Below are 23,592 nucleotides of genomic sequence, written 5' to 3'. Positions count from 1 at the left end.
ATCCACCGCTGGCAGCGTTCGATTGCCATCGGTTAAAAATTCCATAATCAGTAATCACTAAGTGATGCAATTCGCATCAATTTAGAACTATGAATATTTTTTTGGTCAAATTAAAAAAAACGTAGTCTTTATTTAACCTTGGTAACCAGTTGTAACCTTCTAAACATGCAAAATGGGGAAAACAATAAAAAGTTACTATCAAAAAAGTAGTTTCAACTATTTTAATTTATAGTTTCAACTATTTTAATTTATACCTATCAGAAAATAGACAACAACTGTGAGTGTTTTAAAGCAGTGTCAGCACCATTGCTGAGACAAAGTGATACCTGATAATGGTCAATCATTGTCTGGTTATATGAACAATATGCAATTGTATCGTGTAATACAGGCTCCCAGAATACACATGTAGTATCATGTGATACAATTTTTACTGCCTGATATAAAACAACAATATGCAATGATATCATATGATGTAATATTGTATCAAACATACAATCGTATATCATATGATAAAATATTGTGATAAATGATACAATATTGTATCATATTATGCAATACAATATTGTATTCTATGATACTATATTAAAAATATCAAATTAAAACATGCGATGTTTTATCATATTATGATAATATCGTATTGCATCATATCATAATATAGTACTTGATCTGCAAAACAACAACTTCCTATCTTGAAAAGTGTAGGAGCAGTTATCTGCACAATAGGGGTATACCCTATATGCAAGATTTGCAAAACTGTGACACTGGTATTTTTTTTATTTTCATAAATCATCAGGAATCAAATTACTAGCAATATGCACACCTCTGATATATGTACAATTGATTTGCAACAGTATAACTTCTTATCTTGAAAACTGTAGGAGTAGTTATCCGTTCAATAGGGCTACCCTATATGCATAATTTTGCCAAAATATGACTAAGTTCAACAGTTTGTATATTTTTCATAAATACCGGTAGTCAGAAAGCAAAATCCTAGCAACATGCACACCTTTGATATATGTTTGATTGCGTACAATTGATCTGCAAAAGAACAATCTCTTATCTTGAAAATTGTTGGAGAAGTTATCCATACAATAGGGGTACCCTTTCAGTAGCCACTTGCCTGCCTGCCCGACCGACATTTTCACCATTTCAATAAAGGATTTTTTCTTTGGAATTCTAAAGCGCATTAATTTATCATAACATAAACTATGCTACAATAATATAGAACTTCAAATAAGAAAAATAAAATGTTGTGAGTACTATTTAATAGTGATAATTTATCAGTAACAAATCAACATTGCACTCCCATGGTTCTGCAACTCAAAACTCAAAATTAGCATATGTCACATTAATTACAGTAAATATATATTACAATGTATTTTTCTGTCCTTAAACCACCAAAAATTATCCGAAAGAAATTAAATAATAAACAACCTTGCAGTGGTCTTCAAAGTATGTACGTCATGTAATATTATCAATAAACGACAAAATCAGTAAGGTATATTATAAATTTATGGCAAACATGAAAATGCATGCACTTCTAAAAATTACAACTTTATCGACTCCTTGTAGCTGTATTAATATGATAATTCTGTAAGTAAATTATCTGTAACAAATAAATGTGAAACATAAACAAGGCATTAAATTTAACATGCATATATATATAGAACTTAAACTAATTTCTATTTTATATACAGAATAACAATAATATAATTTTACTCAAGAAAGGTTGAATATATAGGTTTTTTACTACACAATTATGAATAACAAAATTTTTTTAAAACAAGTTCTTGCAGAATTTGCCCCTCTTCTCAAAATAAGAACAAGCAAACATCAAAGTATGTAGTTGTTTGAATATGTACACAATTAAAGAAATCTGAACAAGTGTTATACTAATAGTGTACATAGTTGGTATCAAATAGTTCCCAACCGTAAATCTGTAAATTATGATAAATTTAAAATTGATGAGAAAACATCCATTTTTTTTTCAATTATATGTAATACTATTTACATAATTCATATGAACTTAACATATCTAAAAATGATAATTTCAACAATCTTTTTGAAGTGCAAAACAGAGAAATTGATAAACATGATTAGTTCAGTCAATGAAACTAATCTAGTATATAGCATATAGATATGAACACCTAAAAGTACAATTTTTAAAATTTCTGGAAAAATTAGTAATAAAGTAAGGTAGCTAACTTTATGAAAATCAGAACAATATCGGACAGCTAGCCTTTCAAAATTTTAAAAAGTCTTTGTATGTTTCTGAAAAAGCAGTAAGACAGTAACTGATTTCTCCAAAAACCAATATCACACAAGTATCTTATTTTCTTACAAGTTTTGAAAGAATACTAGACAGTAAAAATTAATTACACGTACATGCTTTATATAATGAACACTGTATACAGGGAAATATTCACCCCTGTTTAATTTTCGCCCCTTTCGCCCTTGTTGTCAGCTGGAAAATTTAAGACTGAGAGAATTTAAAACAGTTTTTAAGTAACTGTTTTAATTAGAAAGGGTAATTATTTCTATCTGTGTCTGGGCGAATTCAAGACAAGTCAAAACTGTTCGCAAGAGTAAACGCGCAAAACAAACACGGAGCAAAAATAACCGTATACAGTATATGCTTACAGCAATATCAGTGTCATTCCCCTTGTAATCTTAAAATGTATACCTGTAATTAATCGATTATATTTTTAAAAATTACTTTTAAAATGAATCAAAATCAGTCGTCCCTGGCACTTAATATCACAATAAGAGTGGGTTTTTTTTGTGCTGCTTTATACTGGCTACTTTTTAATATATATCACAAGTATATATGTATGTTATTATATAACATAATAAAACCAATATCAATTTCATAATACATGTACAGCAAATTGCCTTTACACATCATCCCGGTCACTGTTTTTACGATAAGTTCTCTTATTCTTTTTTGATTTGTTTTTGAAACATTTGAATTCTGTCCATTTTCTCCTACTACCCTCTTCCTCACTGTTTTCATCGTTGTCATGACTACAACCAGGTTGCTGACTGTCACCATGGTGATTCTGAACACCGTCTTTTGGTTGCTGGGTTACTGAACTTGATGGTCCATTTTCACTGAAAAGTTTTTCTGCTTCTCGGCCAGTGTCAACACAGGAGTTATAATGCGAATTGTTTTTACCGTTTTCAGATAAATATGGACCCAACCCTGGATTTCCTTTTGAAGTTGAAGGCTCTGAATGATTGACAGGAGCAGAAGACACTTGGTTCTCATCATCACTGTTATCTTCTTCTGTCTGTAGCACATTATTTCTGAGTTGTCTGAGTCTTTTGAGTTGTAATTGCCTTCTTTGAGTTTGAGCAGCAAGAATATTTGCAGGATGACCAGAAAATTTACCAGTTTGAGGCTGCTCATCTTCACTTGAGTCTGAAGAGTCAGTCTGATTTCTCCGTCTTTTCAGTAATTTGCCCTGCTGAACTCGTTTTTTCATTTCATTCCTCTTTTGAGCAATAAGATCAGAAATATTTTTTCGAGAGCTTTCATTCTCTCCATTGTTATTTTGATGATTACTATCTTCAGATAACGCATTCATAAGCCTGCTGGCTGTTTGATTAGTATCCGTAGCTTGGGCAGCCATGACACTTGCAAATGCCAAAGTAAAAGGACTAAATGCAGGGTCATCAATACTGTCCGTGTCGCTCTCTGGCTCAAGTCTCTCCACAGACGACCCACCATGTCTTTCAACTTCATCTTCTGAGGTGTCAGAAATATCTGACCTAGATAACTGAATAAACCTCTCGTATATCTCCTCTTCTTCACTCAACATTTCTGGATCAGAGCTGTTTCCTTCCAATTCTCTCTGAACTAAAGAATCAAAAAAAGCAATCATGCGTGGATCTTCCTCCACTGATTGGTTGGAGTAGTCATGTGACATAAACTGCCCACTGTTCAGAATGAGGTTGATGTATTCTTCATGACTGTACACTGGGCGCTGCTTATTGCTCGTGAAGAGCATTGCTGGAAAAGTGTTTGGAAGCTGAAATGGACTCCACACCTATCAAAAAACATAAAAGTCAATATGATCGAAAAATATGACCAAAAAAAGATCTGAAGTTTTCAATAAAAAAATTAAAATTTGTTTGACTTACAGTATATTTAATTTTCATTCAATTCATGTAAAAAAGCAAAAATTGAGAGCTTTTCATTTACTTTTGAAATGGATTCATTCAGAAAATGGAAATTATAGATCATCAAAATTTAGACTTCAAGTTAAAAAAAATTGTGTATTATAATCTTCAGCAATATAAGCTGCCAATTTTTGGAATTCTTTTTGTCTTTAATCTTTAAAATTGGTCATTGTAAAGGTGAACATTTTGTAAAATAAAGCTCTTTATAGACAATGGGATGGAACTCATGTGGTAATTTTTTTCATAAAGAAATTTAGTACTTAGTATACTATTTCATTGTTTTTAAAAACAATTTCTTTTGCCAAATAAAAATATAATAATTTCATTTTGCTTTAAAATCATTAAATGGTGTTTTTGTCCCTGTTCATATTGTTCTTCCAACGTTATATTTGACTTCTCATTAGATATAATAAACATGTATCTACAATTTTTTCCCCCAAAAGAACAGAGTATTTGACTTTAAGAACAATCTGTGTATCTCATTATCTTAATTTCAACAACTTTAATTTTCCTGTCCTTACACAATGTGGTTTCAACAGAACAGAAAGAATGTTATATCCAATACAAACTGAAAATATAGCTATTTCTAAAACACAATATAAATTTTACCTTGATCATTTTTTCCACTCCAGAAGATATGATGATGTGATTGTCGGGGTTGAAGCGAACTTGATTCACTATTGACCTGTGCCCATGAAGCACCATATGAGCCTCATTCACATAACGCCCTGTAAAAGTAGTCAAGAACAATGTCAACACCTATAGTCTTATTATAATTCTCCTTGTTTTGACATGAATCTCAAGATACATCATAACTTAATGGTACTCAGATTTATTCCTGAACATCTCATTATTAAGGTACCTCACTACACCCAGATATATACTTTTTAAGACACTACGTCACAAGATGGCAATTTAAATGTTTTGTTAAACTGTTTATATCGTTTGATTTGGTTGTATATCATCGTAGCTCAGTGGCTTAAGTATTGGGCCTCTGAACAGCAGATCATAAGTTCGAATCTGCCTGGAGCTTTTGTTCATGTTTACTGAATTAAATTTTCGATAATGTAATTTTTCATGCAAAATTGCACATTTTTTTGCCTATTTGACTTAAATACTTCCATTATGGTATCTATCATAATCAAGTAATTTTCTTCTGATTTGAGAAAATATTTCAAGGTGTAGTGAGCCACCTTAAATGAAAGAAAGTATTGTACATGTATATCATAAAGCTTGTAAACAGAAAACTTACTTGATGACAAATCCTCCGGAATTTTCCACATATATAACCGGAAGTCATCAGATCCAGACAAAACATACTGCAAAAAAAAAGTTACCAAAATCCAATAAATCCTGTGTGCTAGTGTCCAGAATATTGATCATATCATTCTTATGTCAATATGAAATCAATTTTTTCTTATTTTTTAGAAGTGAAATTTTTAATAGCTTTTTAGAACACTGCTATATTAAAAAAAAATTTTTTTAGTTATCTCAACAAGGTTTACATCAAACAAAAAAGAGTCTGGGAGTTCTTTAATTATCAAGGAATTCAACTGTTTTGGACTTGAAATAATTTTTCAAAGTTACTCTCGTACATATTATGACATGATTATAACAGTTTTCTGAGGAACTGAGATGGACAAAATGCCCACACAAAAAAAAATAAGGGCAAAAACCAGAGAAAATATCCAAACATCTGTAACTATTACCTGGTCTTTGTCCCCTGCAAAACAGCAGCTCTTCATGGTACAGGAATTGAAATATCCAGTGTGATCAAATTCACACAGAGGCTTGTTGCTATGAATGCTGTACAGAATTGGTGGAAGTCTACGGCGCAGGGCCAGAATCTGGTCACCCGAGCGATTTATTCGGACACTGTTGGCACTTTGTTGAGCAACACTGGTTCCATATCTTAACAAACAACTGTAAGAAAATATGTACAAATTAATTTTTAAACATCAAATTTACTGTTATCGTATAGCTAAATGTGTGCCTCTAACCATATTCTGTCTGTTGTATTCAGATGCAGAATATATTTACATCTTTGGATTTTATTTCTTATCTATATTTTCCTTTAAGTTACAAATTAATTTTACCTTTTTGGTTTCCTCACATCCCACAAACCCAATCCTTCTTTGGCATTGGCTGTTGCTAGGAGACGAGGTTCTGCTGGATTGTACATCACAGCATGCATGGATGATGTGTAACTAGCCAAACAAATTGCATCCGCTGAAATTGAGAAACAAACCAATGAAGTACCTCATCCACTACTAAAGTAAAGTTTTATGAATAAAATTTTATAAAGGGCTTACTTTATAAGGAAGCAAACAGGAAGGGGTTTCTTTTAAAGAAAGTGAGCGCACAAGATGGTAAGTTTGCAGGAATCCTCGTCAATTGAGATTTAAATGTCTATAACCTCGAAAGGCTATGTACAGGTTTCAACAAAAATATATTATGTTGAGAGTCGAAGTACATGGCTTTTCAGGTTATTTAGAAACTCACAAAGCTTTCAAAAAATGGCAATGAGAGGTAAACCGATAACTAGTTGGAAATGTTAATGCAGACATATTTTAATGAAGTTATATTGTGTATATCCTAAAAAACTAGTAATAAGAATATAATGTTTTAATAGTGGTCATACAGCAGATCTAGAATTCAATAACAACAAATTAAAATATACCGGTATATTATAATTCAACATCATGTTATAATAACAAACATTTAAAACAAAAAAGTTTAATTTTTTTTTAAAAAGACCACCAGTTGGATTTGAACCCAAAACACTGAATGTCTGTATTCACTAATCCAGGACGAAACCACTGAGCCATGCGAGACTTGTCAATATACATGATATATGCTCTATAAAGTACTGTTTGAAACAACACTGTCATATCAATGGACTTAGTTTTTTATCCTTCAAAAATAATTTGAAAAAGTACATAATTAGTCATCTCTGGGTCATCTCTCCATCTTTTTTTAAAAAGCGACATTTTTAATGTTGAAATATGTTATCTTTACACGTTTCAAATTTGTGGAGAGAAGACCTAGAGACAACAAAATCATTTAAAAACAGTTGTAAATGAGTAGGATTTTGCATACATTACATCGTGTTGCTATATTTAGACCCATATTATAATGAAACCTTTTGCATTTCAAATATTTTTCCACTCATTCCACATCCAACAGAAACCAAATAACAGTTTTAATTCAAAAAATATTCAAAATTAATTGATAAAATGTTCACTCTCCTTGTGCGCCCAGATTCCTGCCGAATCTACATATTAAGCGCCCACAAACTTTGTAAAAATTACTTTCACAGAATACAACATTCATAATGGCAATTGTAGTGAGTGCAGAGTATATATCATAGGTCTATGAGTCATTACCAACAGAATTTGTGCCACATAAGGCACTTACGGTAGTTAAAGTTGTTACACTAAATTATGACTGGTAATAACATACATATAAAGGACTTCTATTTCTTGGTATGACTTTGCGTTATATTAATTATTCTTTTTTCATCAACCTCAGACTAAATTTCAGGAGATACAAGGGGAAAATAAAGGCACAAAACTCTAAAACAATAACTAATTTAGGGCATCCGTTAATACATGTAGAATATAATTGGTAACTGTGCTAATGTGAGAGACATTCAAATTTAAATCTAGTAATTTCTCCAAAATTTTTTAATAGAAATGACATGATAATGTACCTGTAGCAGGAGGCTCTCTCATGTCATACACCAAGACCCTCCCATCATCACAAGCCGTGGCGAAGACATTCCCATTCTCTGGGTTCACAGTGATACCATACACAGCATCCTCGTGTAGAAACACATCCAATGTCTCTCCCCTGAAAATCAAAGCCAAGAGAAGTACAGTGAAAATAATTTTTATATAAGGATTCTTGGAATAGGAAAGAAGGATCTATCCTTATTTATTTATTCCAACTTTTTTAAACAGGTAGCTCGATCAATTCGTTGGATAATTGATAGACATTTGTACATTATTAATGATAGTTAATTCATACGTACGTTTTTAAATCATGGACAATTACTTGCTCATCGTTTCCTGTAAATATATTATAACATATACCATAAATATTTGAAAAATGCCATTATACCAGGGTACACACAATTTATGTGATTATATATTGGTATGTACATCTATCAGGTTTTCTTACAATATTACTTCAAAGAATTATAGCACCAGGGTTATATTATTAATGCATCAAACTTTTAAATGAAAAGGTTTTTTCTTACATAATTTAATTTTTCAAGATATTCTCTGATTTTGAGATTCTCATTATGCAACAGTCTGATTAAAACCACCCCCTCCCCTCTTAGAATTGTCAGGCAGACCCTGACAAGTGTAAGGAGAAAAAGGGGAAGGGGTAAACAGACTGATTATGTAAATAATGTAAATAAAAAAATTTGGTTTTTTGGGTAGTTACCTCCTGAGAAGACCTTTGTGTTCTCTGAATCAAAACCTAGACAGAAAATGTTGCTTGTGTGTTCTCCTTTAAGTGTCCAAGGCTTGGAAATATCTGACAAGGCTTTCTCTACATTCCAGATCAGAACCCTTCGGTCATCTCCACCTAATAATAAGCAAATACATTTCAAAATTATCTAATACTATCAACTGCTGTATGCACATTAATTGATCATATGGAAATAGAGATGAGTTACTAGTAAGAGTTAGGAATTTTGTATGAAACTAAAGGACAAAGTGAGTCTCTTATTACTTACTAGAATCAAGAAATCTGAGTATAAGTACATGTATTATGCATTCTTGAGAGAAATATATTAATATGGTTCCAAGAATGCAATTATATATGGACTGTTTAGTAGAAAGACATCACATATCATTTTGGGCCAAGGATATAACCTTAATTTAGTGACCTGATTGTTATGGTATGTTAATACATTCAACATTATCAAGAACAAATCTGGAAAAGGGCTCAAACTGCCTAGAATATATAAGAATATTAATGAACATCAGCATTATATATCTGTGAAGATGGGACACATTGTATTCAGTGATTCAGGGACACCTTGACCTGTGTTATATACTGGTTAGCAAATCTAAGAGTGAATTGTCTATGATGGTCAGACCACTTTGAATACTGGCACCGGATAGCTCAGTTAGTAGCTACTCTAGCAGCTGACTAGAGATTCAGGGGGGATCGGGGGGGGGGGGGGGGGGGGGGGGGGGGGCAGACTTGAATCCCTGTTTAATCCATCGTTATTCCTCTCATCCTGTTACATTAAGAGCAGTTTATAACCCCTGGAACTTGCCAGGGAAAAGAGCTTGGGGTGATCTTCGAGGATTAAGATCATTTAAGGGGGAGGATTGTGATGATCAGACTTATTTTAATACCAGCGCCAGATAGCTCAGGTGGTAGAGCACCTGACGAGAGATTCATAGGGCCCAGGTTCAAATTTTGGTTCGGTCCGTCATTAATTTCCCCATCCCGTTACGTATCAATTAACTCTTTATTTCAATGATCATGTAAATAACCCTGGCGTACAACAAGTACAATCGTATTTGGGAAATTCAGGGATCCCATAATAGACTTTGAATATGCATGGTGCAATATGTATTACATTCTCTTTTTTTTTATCCATAATAAAATATATATTTATATTAAACAATATTAGATCTATATTATAGTAAACTTGTGATACAAGACATAAATGTACTTGAGATAACGAATATAAGGAAATTTGCAGTGTTTTTATCTGTTTATGTTAATAAAAAGAATAAAATGTGAAGAAAAAAAAATCAATAAATGGCCAAAATATGTGTATGCTTATGAAAAGATGACTGGACATGCCTGAAGCGATGAGTTCTCCGCCTTGGTTGGAAAATTCAATGGCATTTACACATCCAAAGTGTTCTTTCAGATCTTTGAAGAAGAGATTTTTAGTGTTTGATATTCGGTCTCGCAGTATCCTCCTACTAGTAACTTTCTCAGACAAAGTTCTGTCATGTATCACGTTCAAAATATTTCTTGATTGATGTTTCATCGACATGTTAATGTAAAACAGAGAAAGCAGGTGCTCTTGCGTCTTCACTTGTCAAGCTGACATTTTCGATGGAACAAGAGTTACCTTCCTTCCTGTTTTTGATCCCAATGTTATTTTTTATTTTTAAAAAATTACATTTCAATTTAGACTGTCTCATATCTTATTAATCTTTGTACAAAATTTTCACTTTCAATATAAAATTGTAGAAAATAAGATAATCAATTCGGGATCGTAAAACTTTGCGGCTCTTTATTATTGGAGATAAATTCGGTGTGTGTCATGTGAGAAAGAGAAACTAGAAGTAGAACAGTAGAATTATTTTTTTATTTTGGGGTGTTTAATTATGACTTAGATTAAGACAACTGAACAAATGACAAGATGCATGATGCATATGAATCTACAACCTTATTGGAAAAGCTGCCTCTGAAAATTGAAGCCATAGCATGCTACGGTAATGTATATTGATTTAGTTCCTGACTTGAAAATGTTAAAGAGAATATGTTGTTCTGTAGTCTAAGTGATATCTTGGTTTTACCATGACAAAACGTCAACCTATTTTGTTTTATCAACAAGCTAATTGTGTGACCGTTTGATCGAGCGCAGATTTAATACAGTGCAGTTTTATTTTTTTGTAAAATAAATTATATTTGAAACACAGAGTACATTATTCAGTAAAATTTGCCTGTCTTCTAAAATCATTAGCAAAAGTTAAATTATACGATGCATGTTCAGTCTACATTATGACGTCATGTTTCATATGTAAAACATAAAAGTTTTTTTCTTTGTTCCACAAATTTTTTATATTTCTTTCAATGCTTATAATTTTCGACCTCTCGCTGCGCTCGGTACAGTGTATTACAATTTAATGTATAGTTTTAAATTGAACAACATTCAAGCAAAAGTAATAAAATTTCACATTTTATTTTTTAGATGACATTTTGCTTGTTGGTACAAAGGAAGGACATTTACTTCAATATAAAATAAAAAGGGGGACAGGTATGTCTCAATAGCATACTAGTATACCATTTCAACTGTAATTACTATATTACCAAAGGGAATTGCATATTCTTGGTGTTCGTCTTGGTCAGATTTTTACATGCAACATTCATTGTCGATGAGAAAGAATGTTTAAATAAGTACATGTAACTTGATTTTACTTTATTGGTCTAACTTAAAGACTTCAGTGCTACTTGAAGAGTTTGTTTAGATTCCCAAAGTCAATTAAAACACTATCAAATAAACCAAAGACCTTTTATCATCTGTTATCATTATTTTTATGTCAAGTTTGTTTCAATATTTTAGGGGATAATAAGTATGATGTAGTGTTGGAACGTTCAAATAAGAACTTTGGAAAGAAACCAATCACCCAGGTATGACCAAAGAATAGATATGTATTGATTAATCCACCACTGAAAGAAAAGTTGTTCATTTATTTTTTATACTTTTTAATAACAAAAAAAAAATCTTTTTTTTTACACAGCTATATGCAGTCCCAGAACTCTTCTTATTGATAAGTCTGACTGGTAAGATTTGTTATAGCTCTTCATATTAAATTGCAATGCTTTATTGGAAAAGATTTTTGAAGAATATACTAGCTACAATGCACATAATCAAAATAAGACATGTGAAATTTAAAGATTTGTATGGAGAAAATGGAACTGGCTTATTTAGCTTATATGCAAGACTTGACTGAGGTTTTCAACAATAATATTTTTAAATATTCGGTTTATTAGCTAAATAGAATCAGAAACTCCCTTGAAATGTTATACCAGAGCTAGTCTTTTTTTTTATCATGTTTTCATGCTCATTCTGTTAGATATAACTGTATCTTTCAAAGAGGCTTTTGATTTACATTGTGTAAAAATGTTTATAAAAGTTGGGTTGGGTGGTCTGTGTGCAAGACCCCAGTCAATACTTTTAACAAATTTTTTTTCAGAGAATGTGTTAAGTGTACATGACCTGAAGACTTTCCAGTTAATAGTATGTCTTAGCAGAACAAAAGGGGCCACATTGTTTGCAGTAGATGTAAAGGTAATTACATTGTACATTGCATTTATAAACATGGAATGAGCTTTGTTATCACCAACACTTTAATTACAATGCTTTACATCTGAATTCATTTACCATGATTACTTCCATCAATGGACATACATTTTACTTCATTGTGGTGATTTTTTTGAGATTCAGAAATTATGATAGTGTAAGACAGTAATAGGTCTAGAATTCTATATTTCTAGATAATTTAACAACTTAAGATTTTCACCTCTTAACCACACTATAATTTTTTACTTTGAATTTTCTTTTCAGAATGCAAAAACTCTTTCAGGGGGTGACCAATGTATGTTACGTGTGTGTGTTGCTGTTAGGAAGAAATTACAGGTAAATGTTTGGTTGTGTCATTCAGAACAATAAGCTCTTAATTACTTATCATTTTTCATGTTTTTAAATATTTGGCATGAATATAAACATTTTCCCATCATTCACACAAGATAGAAGTCATATCAATTCTTTGTGTATCTCACTTCCAAATATTTTCTTTTTATTATAGATTATGTTTTGGAAAAACAAAACCTTCCATGACTTAGAGGTATGACAAACCACTTATAATGTTGACCAAAAATATGATATTTCCAGAAACTTTGAAACTCTAATGTTATTGTATGAAATTAACATTGGATGCCATGTAAGATTACTTAACATTTAATTTCAATTCTTAGGATTTCACATTGTATGAAGTCCCAAAAGCCATGTGCTGGTGTAAAGATTCCATATGTGTAGGATTTTATAAAAGAGAGTACTTTCTAGTCAAGGTATTTCAGAATCATATATTCATGCTACTTAATTCAGGAAGTTAAACGTTATGCACAAAAATTAAAGTTTCATTATAAATGAAATTAAATAGGTGTGAGGAAAGCAATACATGTTTTTTGAGTTGGTTTCCTTTTGTATTTCTCAAAAGTGGATAATGTAAATGGTTTTGATAAGAAAATATCTGTGGGTTTTTTTTTCTTTAGGTCAATTCAGGTGATACCAAAGAGTTATTTCCCTTGGGCAGTAAACAGCAGGACCCAATCATAGCTCGTTTAGATGATGACAGGTTGATGCTGGGGCGGGACGAGTCCTCCATTCTGATCGACTCTGACGGCAACCCGACACAGAGGTACCCCATCAGCTGGTCTGATCTACCCATTCAAATTGGTAAGTTGAAAATCACTGACTGTTTATACAACACATTTGTACTACTATTGCTTATAAACAATATAATCTCTAAGTAATCAGGCCAAAAGGTTCAAACTATAATGCTACAGGCAGGTATTTTATTTTTGGATTTATTGTGGGAAATATTTCAATTTTTGGTTTAATTTGAAAGATGGAGTCATTCCCCTTTTCAATAATATGGTAATAAAATTAACCATTGTGTCAGCACTTGACCTGATACATTATAACAGTGCATGAACATGTAGATGTAAAAAGCCACGCTTGCCATCTTTCGTTTTAGAAAATAATCCACCGTATGTGATTGCTGTGTTACCAAAGTATGTTGAAGTTCGGACTGTGGAACCTCGACTGATGATTCAGAATATTCCACTTTCTAAAGCTCACACCATTTGTCAAGGGAGGTAAGGAAGGCTGTTTATATTTAATCTAATCAAATCTTTATGCTTTGTATTTTGGGAGGGGGGTTGTTATGTACAATATGAACAATATTTTAGATTTATGTTTATTTATGTTCAAACACCCTCTAAAACTGTACGTAATTTTGATAATTATGTGCAGGCAAATTGAATTCTGACAAAAGACAAGAAATCTGTTGATGCACTGGGGGTAAATATTTTTGAGAGATGATAAGTATTTTTTTGTCTGTTTGCAGTGGACATATATACATCTCATCTCAGACCAGTGTGTGGAAGCTTACCCCTAGATCTCTAAATTTCCAGATCAAGCAACTCTTGGAGAGCAAAGAGTTTGAACTGGCCTTGAAATTAGCTGTAAGTTTAAATAACAAATATGTGTTTCAAATATGTGTGATAAATAAAGACCCTAAAACCTACAGAAGCCTCAACAATATTGGAATAAGGGTGAAAAAAAACTACATTACCCGCCAAAACACAAAAAATGGTACAAAAACTGGTTTAAAATTTTGCTTTACATAACTCGTGTTAGAGGATAAATTTCCATAAGAAATAAAGGAGATCATACTTGGTAAATGTAAATATATGACATTACAATCTTCCGCTCATTAAATAATTATATGCATCTGAATTTATGAATATATGAAGGAAGGAAGGAGTTGTAGCATGTAGCTGTATGAGTGATTTAGTGTGTACAGGCCAAGAAAGAGATATCGAGAGCTTATTCTACATTTCTTTACTTCTAAATACATGTCATTAATTTTTTTTTATTTTATTACTAGGACATGACAGAAGACAGACCAGAAGAAAAGGACAGACTCATACACAGAATTAGGACTCTTTACGCATTTCACCAGTTTTGTCAGCACAAGTTTGAGGAGTCGATGGCCATTTTTGTCAAACTTGGAACAGGTCAGATGCTGTTTAAATATGAATCATAATTGTTACAAATGGAAAAACTTCATTTAGTGCATCACAAGTATATTTATCATCCACAAATGATTTATGGATTAACTCCAAAAGGAATTATTCCATATTATGAGTATCAACTGTGAAACAGGATCTATTAGTTATATTAGATGTTACTCGAGTGTATATTAAAACAGTTACAAGTTGCTGATTGTTTCTTCAGGTAATTTAAAAAGGCAGGGACATTCTGACTTCATTGATCCTTTGTCAGAACGACCATTTCCAATTTAAAGCTAGATTATATTATTTGCTACTTTTGTTTTTGCATCTCAATCTAGAATATTAGTCTTCTAGAGCAGCTACATGTATTGAAACATGGGTATTATTTATAATAACAAAAAAGTTTCACTTTGATTTGTCTGTTTATATGTACATTATAGTTGCAAATAAAAGTATTGCAGCATGGATGGATTATGATTTTAGTAGGTTATGAATTTAGACTTTTTAAGATACCTTAGGTACCATGAAATTTAGGTACATTGTAAATCACAATGGGTTTATTTCATGCTTTAAACAAAATTAGATATATATGCATGATCAAAAGACTGTTGTTTAAATATTGTAGATCCTTCCCATGTCATAGGACTATACCCAAACTTGCTCCCCCAGGAATTTAGGAACCAGTTAACCTATCCTGAGAGACCTCCTGACCTAGAGGGAGGGGAACTAGAAAAGGCATTACTGGCATTACAAGATTACCTCACTCAGGTGAGGCTAAGATATGTGGATATAAGCTGTTTTATCGTATTTTTGCAACATGCTGCTTATAATAATCATATTTTTGGTCCAATTCATTTAAAATTGTAAAACCGCTCTTCTATGATATGCATGATCAAATATCATTCCATACAGTATATGAACTAATGCACTGATAATGCCATTAATGCATCTTGAATGTTTGAACAGAAAAGGAAAGAAGTTTCAAAGGATATCAACAAAGAGATTGAGACCACTGCCATCAAAGAAGGAGATGTGACAATAAAATCTAAGAAACAACTGAGTCAGATTATAGACACAACTCTTCTCAAGTGTTACCTTCAGGTACTTCTAATGAAAAAGAGCGAAGTTAATCGTTCTTTGGCTGTTAACCTAGCTTTTTATGCATTTACTCAAGGAAAAAATTGTACATTTAATATGATATTTGACTAAATATTCGATTTTCTTCTGACTAATGACTCATGTACATTTAAGTGTAAGTATTTTGCCTCCATGTATTTTAGACCAATGACGCTCTTGTGGCACCATTGCTTCGCCTCAAGGACAACAATTGTCATGTTGAAGAAAGTGAGAAAGTTCTCAAGAAGAAAGAAAAGTTTAGCGAACTCATTATATTATACGAAAAAAAGGGTTTACATGAGAAAGGTAATAATGCAACATTCTCAGAAATAACATTTTTTATTTTTTTTGTCCTCAAGAGAAACCAATCTACATGTATAATTTATCCATTAAAAAAAATTAAGCCTTTTTTTTTTTTTTTTTTTTTTTTAGCTCTCCAGCTTCTTGTGAAACAAGCTGCCAGACCTAATTCTCCACTAAAAGGGCATGATAGAACTGTCCAGTATCTTCAGCATTTAGGTGAGTGAATATTAAAATTTTAACTTGCTCAAGTCTTCTGACTTCATTTGTAAAAACAAATATAAAAGATATACATGTACATGTATTTTGTTATAAATGAATAGCCTACTTGTACATTTATATGCACCTATACATGTACATATGATATACCGGTAGATGAAATTTAATTGCCAGACTCATGGGATTGACACTTTGATTATTCCTGTAGGTAAGGAGCATCTGAAGTTGATCTTTGAGTATGCTGAATGGGTGTTAAAGGAGCACCAAGAGGATGGACTCAAGGTTTGTGTGTTAAACATAAGGAGAAAAAGATAACATGATAGCATAGGAAATCTAATTTATAATGAATCCAGTGCAAAAAGTTTATTTAATTGGAAATTGGTTTTCTATTTTGTATGTTGCTAAGGTACATATAGGGTTAAATTTCATTTACCTGGTACATAGCGTAACATGTATATTTAGTGCTGTTCTCCTTCAAATGCTTTGTAATTTTTGTCAAGAAATGTACCTCATTTTTTCGTAAGCAATGTAATGGTGTTCTTTTTTATTTATTTTTTTCTCATCTGATCTGCAGATTTTTACAGAGGATTTACCCGAAGTAGAAAATCTCCCGAGAGAGGAAGTTTTAAATTATTTAGAAAATATCAATAGTGAACTTGCCATTCCATACTTAGTAAGTCTTGTATACACGTATGTCTGTATAATCTAAATAAAATCATTATATAGACTATGGATAGATAGATCACTACATGTTTTTTCAAATTCCATGTAATCCTGTGATACATTTGTTTGAGTAGCTAACCAAGCAGAGTGGTGTTTTGTGTGTTATAATACTCTGATTTAAATCTTATATAGGAACACATCATTTGGAAGTGTGATGACAAGTCACCTGAATTCCACAATAGATTAGCCCAATTACTGCAGGAGAAAGTTCAAAAGCTCATGAAGGAATACCTACAAGGGCTTCCAGAAGGTAATCAAACATAGAAATATTTGGTATTTTTTTAACAAAAATTACCATGTACTGGTGATATATGTTGGGCACCAGACCCTCACATGTGAAATTTATATTCTAAAGTTTTTATTTCTTTAATAGCTTACTGTCTTTGTTATAATGACTTTTTGGAAATGTAAGTAACTGACAATAAAAGTTTTCTACTGATTGTGTAGGACACATTCCAAAGCGAGCGGGGCAGGAGCCAGGGGAGCTAGGCCAGGTCCGCAGTACTCTCCTCAAGTTCCTCAACATGTCGGAGTTCTACATCCCAGAAAGGCTACTCACCAGGTTCCCATTGGGTAAGCAGTTAGTTCTGTGATATGCTAGGATTTCTATTATGCATACTCTATGATCAGCTAAAGGCTCAAGTGAGAACTTTTTGTGATACATGCTCTAAGGTATTATTTGCTCACCTGTACTTAAGGGGGTATGGGACACCTGTCGATATTAAAGTGGATAAAAGTACATTATGATTAAGATAGTTTCACTAGATTAGAATTTTCGAATTTAACAATGTTTGACCAAATAGTATGTTTTAAAATTTTTTTGGAAAGTTGAAAAATATAAAAACCCAAGCGGGATTTGAACTCTTGACTTACAGATTCGTAGTTAATGCTCTAACCCTTGCACTATGTTGGTAGGTGACAAAATTGAGAAAGCAAAAGTTATCAAATTATACTTGATTATATGATTGTTTATTTCAGTAGTAAGTACATCAAAATATAGCTGTGTTCCATATACCACCTTAAAGTCAAGTGATTTTTTCAGATCAAGATTTTTATTGCACCAGTTGTTTGTATTGAAAACTTTTCACATATTCGTCATCTTCTCAAGAACATGTTTTGAATATGAGAAGTTATGAATACACAATTCTGTTGTTGTAAGTAATATAGAATAAGAGTGCAGTAGTTACACAGACATAATTCAAAATATTGCTCAGGTAATGGATGTTGCCCATGAGCCTCTTGTATTGAAATGTAAATGACAACTTAAAACTTTTCATTTATTCTTCTTTTTCTTGTTTGTTTCATTCATTGATGTATTTTAATAAAAAGCGAATATAAAGGAGACCTGTGCTGTTGTATATGAACAGGTTTCTATGAGGAGAGAGCCATCTTGTTGGGTAGATTAGGCAGACATGAACAAGCTCTCGGGATCTATGTACATGTTCTTCATGATGATCGACTGGCAGAGGAGTAAGATGCACAGTGTCTGTTGAAAATTCAGTGAGAAGTTCAAATCAATATGAATTCATGCCTAAACAATTTCAATTTACTAATTTCAGATACTGCAAGAAATATTACAGAAAAGATAAAGACAGCTTAAAAGATGTAAGTTTGAGATTTTATTGTGATATATGAATGCATCTTCAGATATAAATGAAAAAAAATTAGAGATTTTTATAATAATGAAAATTATTTTGCTATGTTAACCATCATCTTTCTAAAGTATTTTTAGCAACTATATATTGAACATTTTAAGGTTTACATAAGTTGTAAACTTATAAAGTGAAAGAATGCTTTCTTTCTTCATATTTGTCTATATGAAAGTAATAATGGCAGGCATTGCAGAAATTATGTCACTGTTTTAATACAATATATTAGTTGCTTGAACAATCAGTCAGCAATTTTTTTTTAATATTTAGGTCTAAAGATTAATGTCAATATTTTGGCATCTCTGTCTTACTGTCAAAGCATTAGTTATTTTTCTGCCATGAGTTCAATTTGTCATGACATCAGCATATCACTGTCTTCACTTCAATGTGTCACTGTCTTTACATGAATGTGTCTCTAGCTTGAAAGAATATGTCACCAACTTGACTTTAATATGTCACTGAATTGACATCAATGTGTCACTGTCTTATCATTGATGTGTCACTGTCTTTACATCAATGTGTTACTGACTTGACATCAATGTGACACTATCTTGGCATCGATGTGTCACTGTTTTGACATTGTTGTGTTAGTGACTTGACATCCATATGTCACCAACTTGATACCAATATGTCACTGACTTGACATCAATATGTCACTGGCTTGACATCAATGTGTCACTGCTTAACATTGATGTGATACTCTCTTGACATTGGTGTGTCACAGACTTTTAATCAATATGTTACTGACTTGACATCAATATGTCACTGGCTTGACATTATTTCGTCACTGACTTGACATCAATGTGTCACTGACTTGACATCAATGTGTCACTGTCTTGACAACAATATGTCACACTCTTGACATCAATACATCAATGTGTTACTGACTTGACATCAATGTGTCACTGTTTTTACCCAATGTGTTACTAACTTGACATTAATGTGACACTGTCTTGACATCAGTGTGTCACTTTCTTGACATCAATGTGTCACTGAGTAACAGTCAATGTTACTTTTTCAGCTTCATTTTTCTGATTTTGTCTCATGTTATGTCTTCAAAGAATGTGAACCTCTGCTTTATCTACAGGTACTTGAGATGCACTGTTCATGGTTTCCGTTCATTTTGCAGGTGTATTTCTTTTTACTTAAAATGTACTTGGACCCTCCTTCCCCTTCCACTTTGGGCGTGTCAGCCAGTCAAGGAATTGTTCCAAAACCCAACATGAATGCTGCTTTGAGACTTATGAAGGAACATGCTCCAAAAATTGACACTAGCAAGGTATGTTTTTTAGTGAATTAATGTTATGTTAGTACAATGTACTAATGTACATTTCTGTTTTATAATGGAAGTATTCCAGAGGCCTGTTCAGCAGAGATATTGCTCACAAGTGTTCACCAATTTCTCTATACCTCAAATACAAATTTTGGCATGCACTCCTGAGCACTCAATGTGTTCAACATGCCTCTGGTGTATTAAAATGAAGGGTTAATCAGCTTATTGTAACTATGTAGTCTAAAGCTAATTCTTTATTTTCCGAACCAGTTTTTTTTTCAATTCTATTAAGTGAGCTTATTTGCTATTTTACATGTACGTGTATTTTCAACTGTTACTAAGTACAGATAGAAGAAAGATTGATTTCTGCATGGATACCAGAATTTAAGTTAAAATTTCTTATTTCATCAACAGTCACTTGAACTCTTGCCATCTACAACCAAAATGTCAGAAATTTTGGCATACCTAGAGAATGTGATGGAACATCAGGCCATGATTAGGAGGAAAAACCAAGTGTTGAAGAGCATGTTGTATGCAGAGAACCTCCAGGTATACTCTTATACTGTTTGACTTAAAAGCAAGGAAATTCATCCATATTTTTCAGTGTCTAAGTGTCTGGAATTTTACTTAATAAAAAGCATATACTTAACTTATTCATACCATCACTCCAGTGATGAGTTCCAAGGAGTAGTGAAAAGTTTCAACATTGATCTCTCAGGGAAAACATCTTTTAAAATCATTTGAAGAACTATTGTGGTACAATTTGAGTGATTGCTTTGCAAGTATTCTGATATGCCAGGTAGTATATAGTTAAATTTGTGTACACTATGCCCCCCCCCCCCCCCCCCCCCCCAAAGAAATGGCTCTAAGATAGTTACAAAGTTGAACATACAAATATACAGTATATGTTAAGGGAAAATCCTTAAAAGTCTTTTTATTAAGAACAACATTGTTAAAAATTGTGATATTATTCAAGCATCCTGGTATAATGAAGATTTCATTTCATTCTATGTAACTATTATAATCAAAGTACTGAAGTACTGACGGGAGTTGATTTTATCGATTATCATTTATTTTAAAATCAACTTATCTTGCATGGCAATTAGTTTCTGGTCTGTATTTGAATTACGCACTTTTTTATAATATGAATTTTTTACTTTTCCGACAAGAATTTCTAGAAACCCATATGAATCATGTTGTGTAATATTTAAAGATAGATTTCAAACTATGTATTAGTAATCAAAGCAGTTCTAAAAATTGGATCCAAGCACTATTGATATCGAACTCTTAGTCTCATTCAACCAGACGCTCGGCTGTCTCCGTTAATCTCCGACAAGCAAGAGAGCCTCTCTGCTTGTCGGAGATTTACGGAGACAGCCGAGCGTTTGGTTGATATATTAAACTCTGGCGTAAGAATACATGAGACTGTAAAAATATCTAAATTGTTCGTATTATGTAAAATTAGACTATTTACAAAGTGTTTATAGATAAGTTTCCTTGAAAAACAATGCTTCGAATTCAGCATACATTACATCAATTTTTTTTAATTATTTTCAAGAACTACCGTAAGTCTTGTCAGCGATGATGATTTGTGCTTAGGTCCAAACACTGTTTCACTTTCGGTTTGCCAGTGTAACTGCATAGGAGAGTTGATTAGAATCAACTCCCAAAAAGCACTGAAGTGTGAATCAAATTATGCAGTTTGTTTTCTAGGAGTGAAGGTTTCACTCCTATGTTGAAGAAATCTTGTAATATTAATTTTGTTCTTGTCAGTAACAGACTATATTATTGCCCTCTAAGAATAAAAGTACATGTATATATACACATGTTCATGTAAATCACCTTCATATATGGCTGGTTTGTGTTTACACAGGGACATTTTTTTCTGTAAATACAGAATGCTTTTTCTGATGTGTCTAACACTGTCTGTTCAGACCTGTTTTGTCTTTCTTAAAAATGTTCAGTCGTGTGTATTGACAAGAATTTCATCCAATTTTGGTTAGAACCTTCATACTTTTTAAACTACCGAATTCATTCTTATTTTTCAGTGTTATGAATTTTATGGTATTCTATTAGTAAGTTGATCATAGAATAATTTATTCAGTTTGACTTTTTTGCTTTGCAGGTGCATGAACAAAGAATGTTTTATGAAAAGTGTAAGGTAACCATCACTGATGAAAAGATGTGTCGGGTCTGTCGCAAGAAAATTGGAAACAGGTTTGTCAGATTTGTTTTTTATGTAGACTTGTATTTTGGAATTTTTCCTGCTAAATTTAAAACTATATGTTCATCATTTGAGGATTTAATATTGGTTTAATATTAAGAACCATGTTTTTTTTCTGTTTCAGTGCCTTTGTGAGGTATCCTAATGGAGTCATTGTTCACTATTACTGTTGTAAAGACCCCAAAGAGTGCCCAGTGGAAGTCTGAATAAAGAACCTGAAAGCATAATTTGTTTATCAAAGTGACAGCTGTGTTCATTTTGTTAGTGTCTTGTTCAGGCTTAATCCATTGCTATACAAAAACATCACTGACTAGAAAGACCAATATGTATACATTAACTTTTTATCCCTTGGTTGCTCTCATTATGTCAATGTAGTATTGTTTGATAGTATATGAATCAGGTGTGCATGTTTATTTTTATTATTATCAGTTAATTGTAAGTTATTGAAAGTTTATAGGCACAATTATATCAACAAAATACCAATTCTTGTGTATTGAAATTAAGGTCTGTTTCAAAAGAAGTGAGGGAGATGAAATATTTGATGCACTGTTCTAAAATAAGCACACTTAATCTATATGCTTATATTTAGAACATATTGTTTGTTGATATTGTTATAAAGTGCTTAATGTACATGTACATATAAAGTATTAAATATCAATATAAATGCTATTTTTAGTGTCTTTGTTTGGATAGCAGGTAATTAAAGCAATGTGAATCTTATGAACTTGCATGCACTACATTGGAGAAATAAAAAAAAATCAGCATTTTGTAAAAACTCAAAGATTTTCTAAATTTATCTACATTTATTTTGTAAGTATTATTTAACAGCCTGTCATGGATTAATATCTCTGTCTATTTGGCTTGATATTCATAAGTACATTTGACGTGTCCAATGCTAGCAACATTCAATCAATAGAGTAAAAAAGTTCCACAAATTCTGTTTTGAAATAATCCCACTAAATGCTCCAGGTTTCAATATATAGCCATACAGCCACAGAGTTAGCTTTGCAAAAGGTATAAAAGTAAGTACTGGTACCTGGGTTATAATGTTTAAAAATTATTTATATAACAATGTCTCTGATTGTATCGGATTATCAATTCCTCTTATAAAAAAATAAGAGCTCTTGCATTTATAAAGGGTATTTTGTATATGTTTTTGTTGACATAATTTATTTGTAAATAAGTATTGCTTATTAAAAAGAGATCTACAAATAAAAATCCAGGTGAGCTTTACTGCCTGATGTGTAGAATTTCTATTTTTAGATGCAGATGACATCATATATGGACTAATTTTGTATTCATACGCATATCAGCTTCGTCTGCATACAAAATAAAAA

At 32.1% G+C, this 23,592-nt stretch overlaps 2 protein-coding genes across 2 annotated transcripts; one reads left to right on the top strand and one right to left on the bottom strand.

Annotated features, from left to right (window-relative positions):
• Positions 1-1,250: 1,250 nt before the first annotated feature.
• On the bottom strand, positions 1,251-10,376 carry LOC105340612 (DDB1- and CUL4-associated factor 5). The gene is made up of 9 exons (XM_011446756.4): positions 10,018-10,376; positions 8,635-8,778; positions 8,216-8,252; positions 7,895-8,034; positions 6,279-6,411; positions 5,892-6,105; positions 5,435-5,501; positions 4,792-4,910; positions 1,251-4,049 (listed from the first exon to the last, which is right to left on the bottom strand). Exons 1-9 carry the CDS (start codon positions 10,214-10,216, stop codon positions 2,895-2,897), a joined length of 2,208 nt encoding a protein of 735 aa, XP_011445058.3. The 5' UTR covers positions 10,217-10,376; the 3' UTR covers positions 1,251-2,894.
• A 93-nt stretch (positions 10,377-10,469) lies between these two features.
• On the top strand, positions 10,470-23,565 carry LOC105340613 (vam6/Vps39-like protein). The gene is made up of 26 exons (XM_011446757.4): positions 10,470-10,661; positions 11,141-11,206; positions 11,513-11,580; positions 11,691-11,733; positions 12,147-12,241; positions 12,518-12,589; positions 12,759-12,797; positions 12,928-13,020; positions 13,225-13,408; positions 13,710-13,830; positions 14,082-14,199; positions 14,625-14,754; positions 15,377-15,519; positions 15,718-15,852; positions 16,032-16,173; positions 16,300-16,386; positions 16,595-16,668; positions 16,961-17,059; positions 17,242-17,359; positions 17,557-17,682; positions 18,477-18,579; positions 18,669-18,714; positions 19,888-20,037; positions 20,446-20,580; positions 22,157-22,248; positions 22,380-23,565. Exons 1-26 carry the CDS (start codon positions 10,589-10,591, stop codon positions 22,459-22,461), a joined length of 2,634 nt encoding a protein of 877 aa, XP_011445059.3. The 5' UTR covers positions 10,470-10,588; the 3' UTR covers positions 22,462-23,565.
• Positions 23,566-23,592: the final 27 nt, after the last annotated feature.

Source organism: Magallana gigas, chromosome 6, assembly GCF_963853765.1.
Source record: "Magallana gigas chromosome 6, xbMagGiga1.1, whole genome shotgun sequence".
In the NCBI taxonomy this organism is placed as follows: domain Eukaryota; kingdom Metazoa; phylum Mollusca; class Bivalvia; order Ostreida; family Ostreidae; genus Magallana; species Magallana gigas.
The sequence above is the reverse complement of the archived record's forward strand: the minus strand, read 5'-3'. Positions and strand labels throughout refer to the sequence as shown.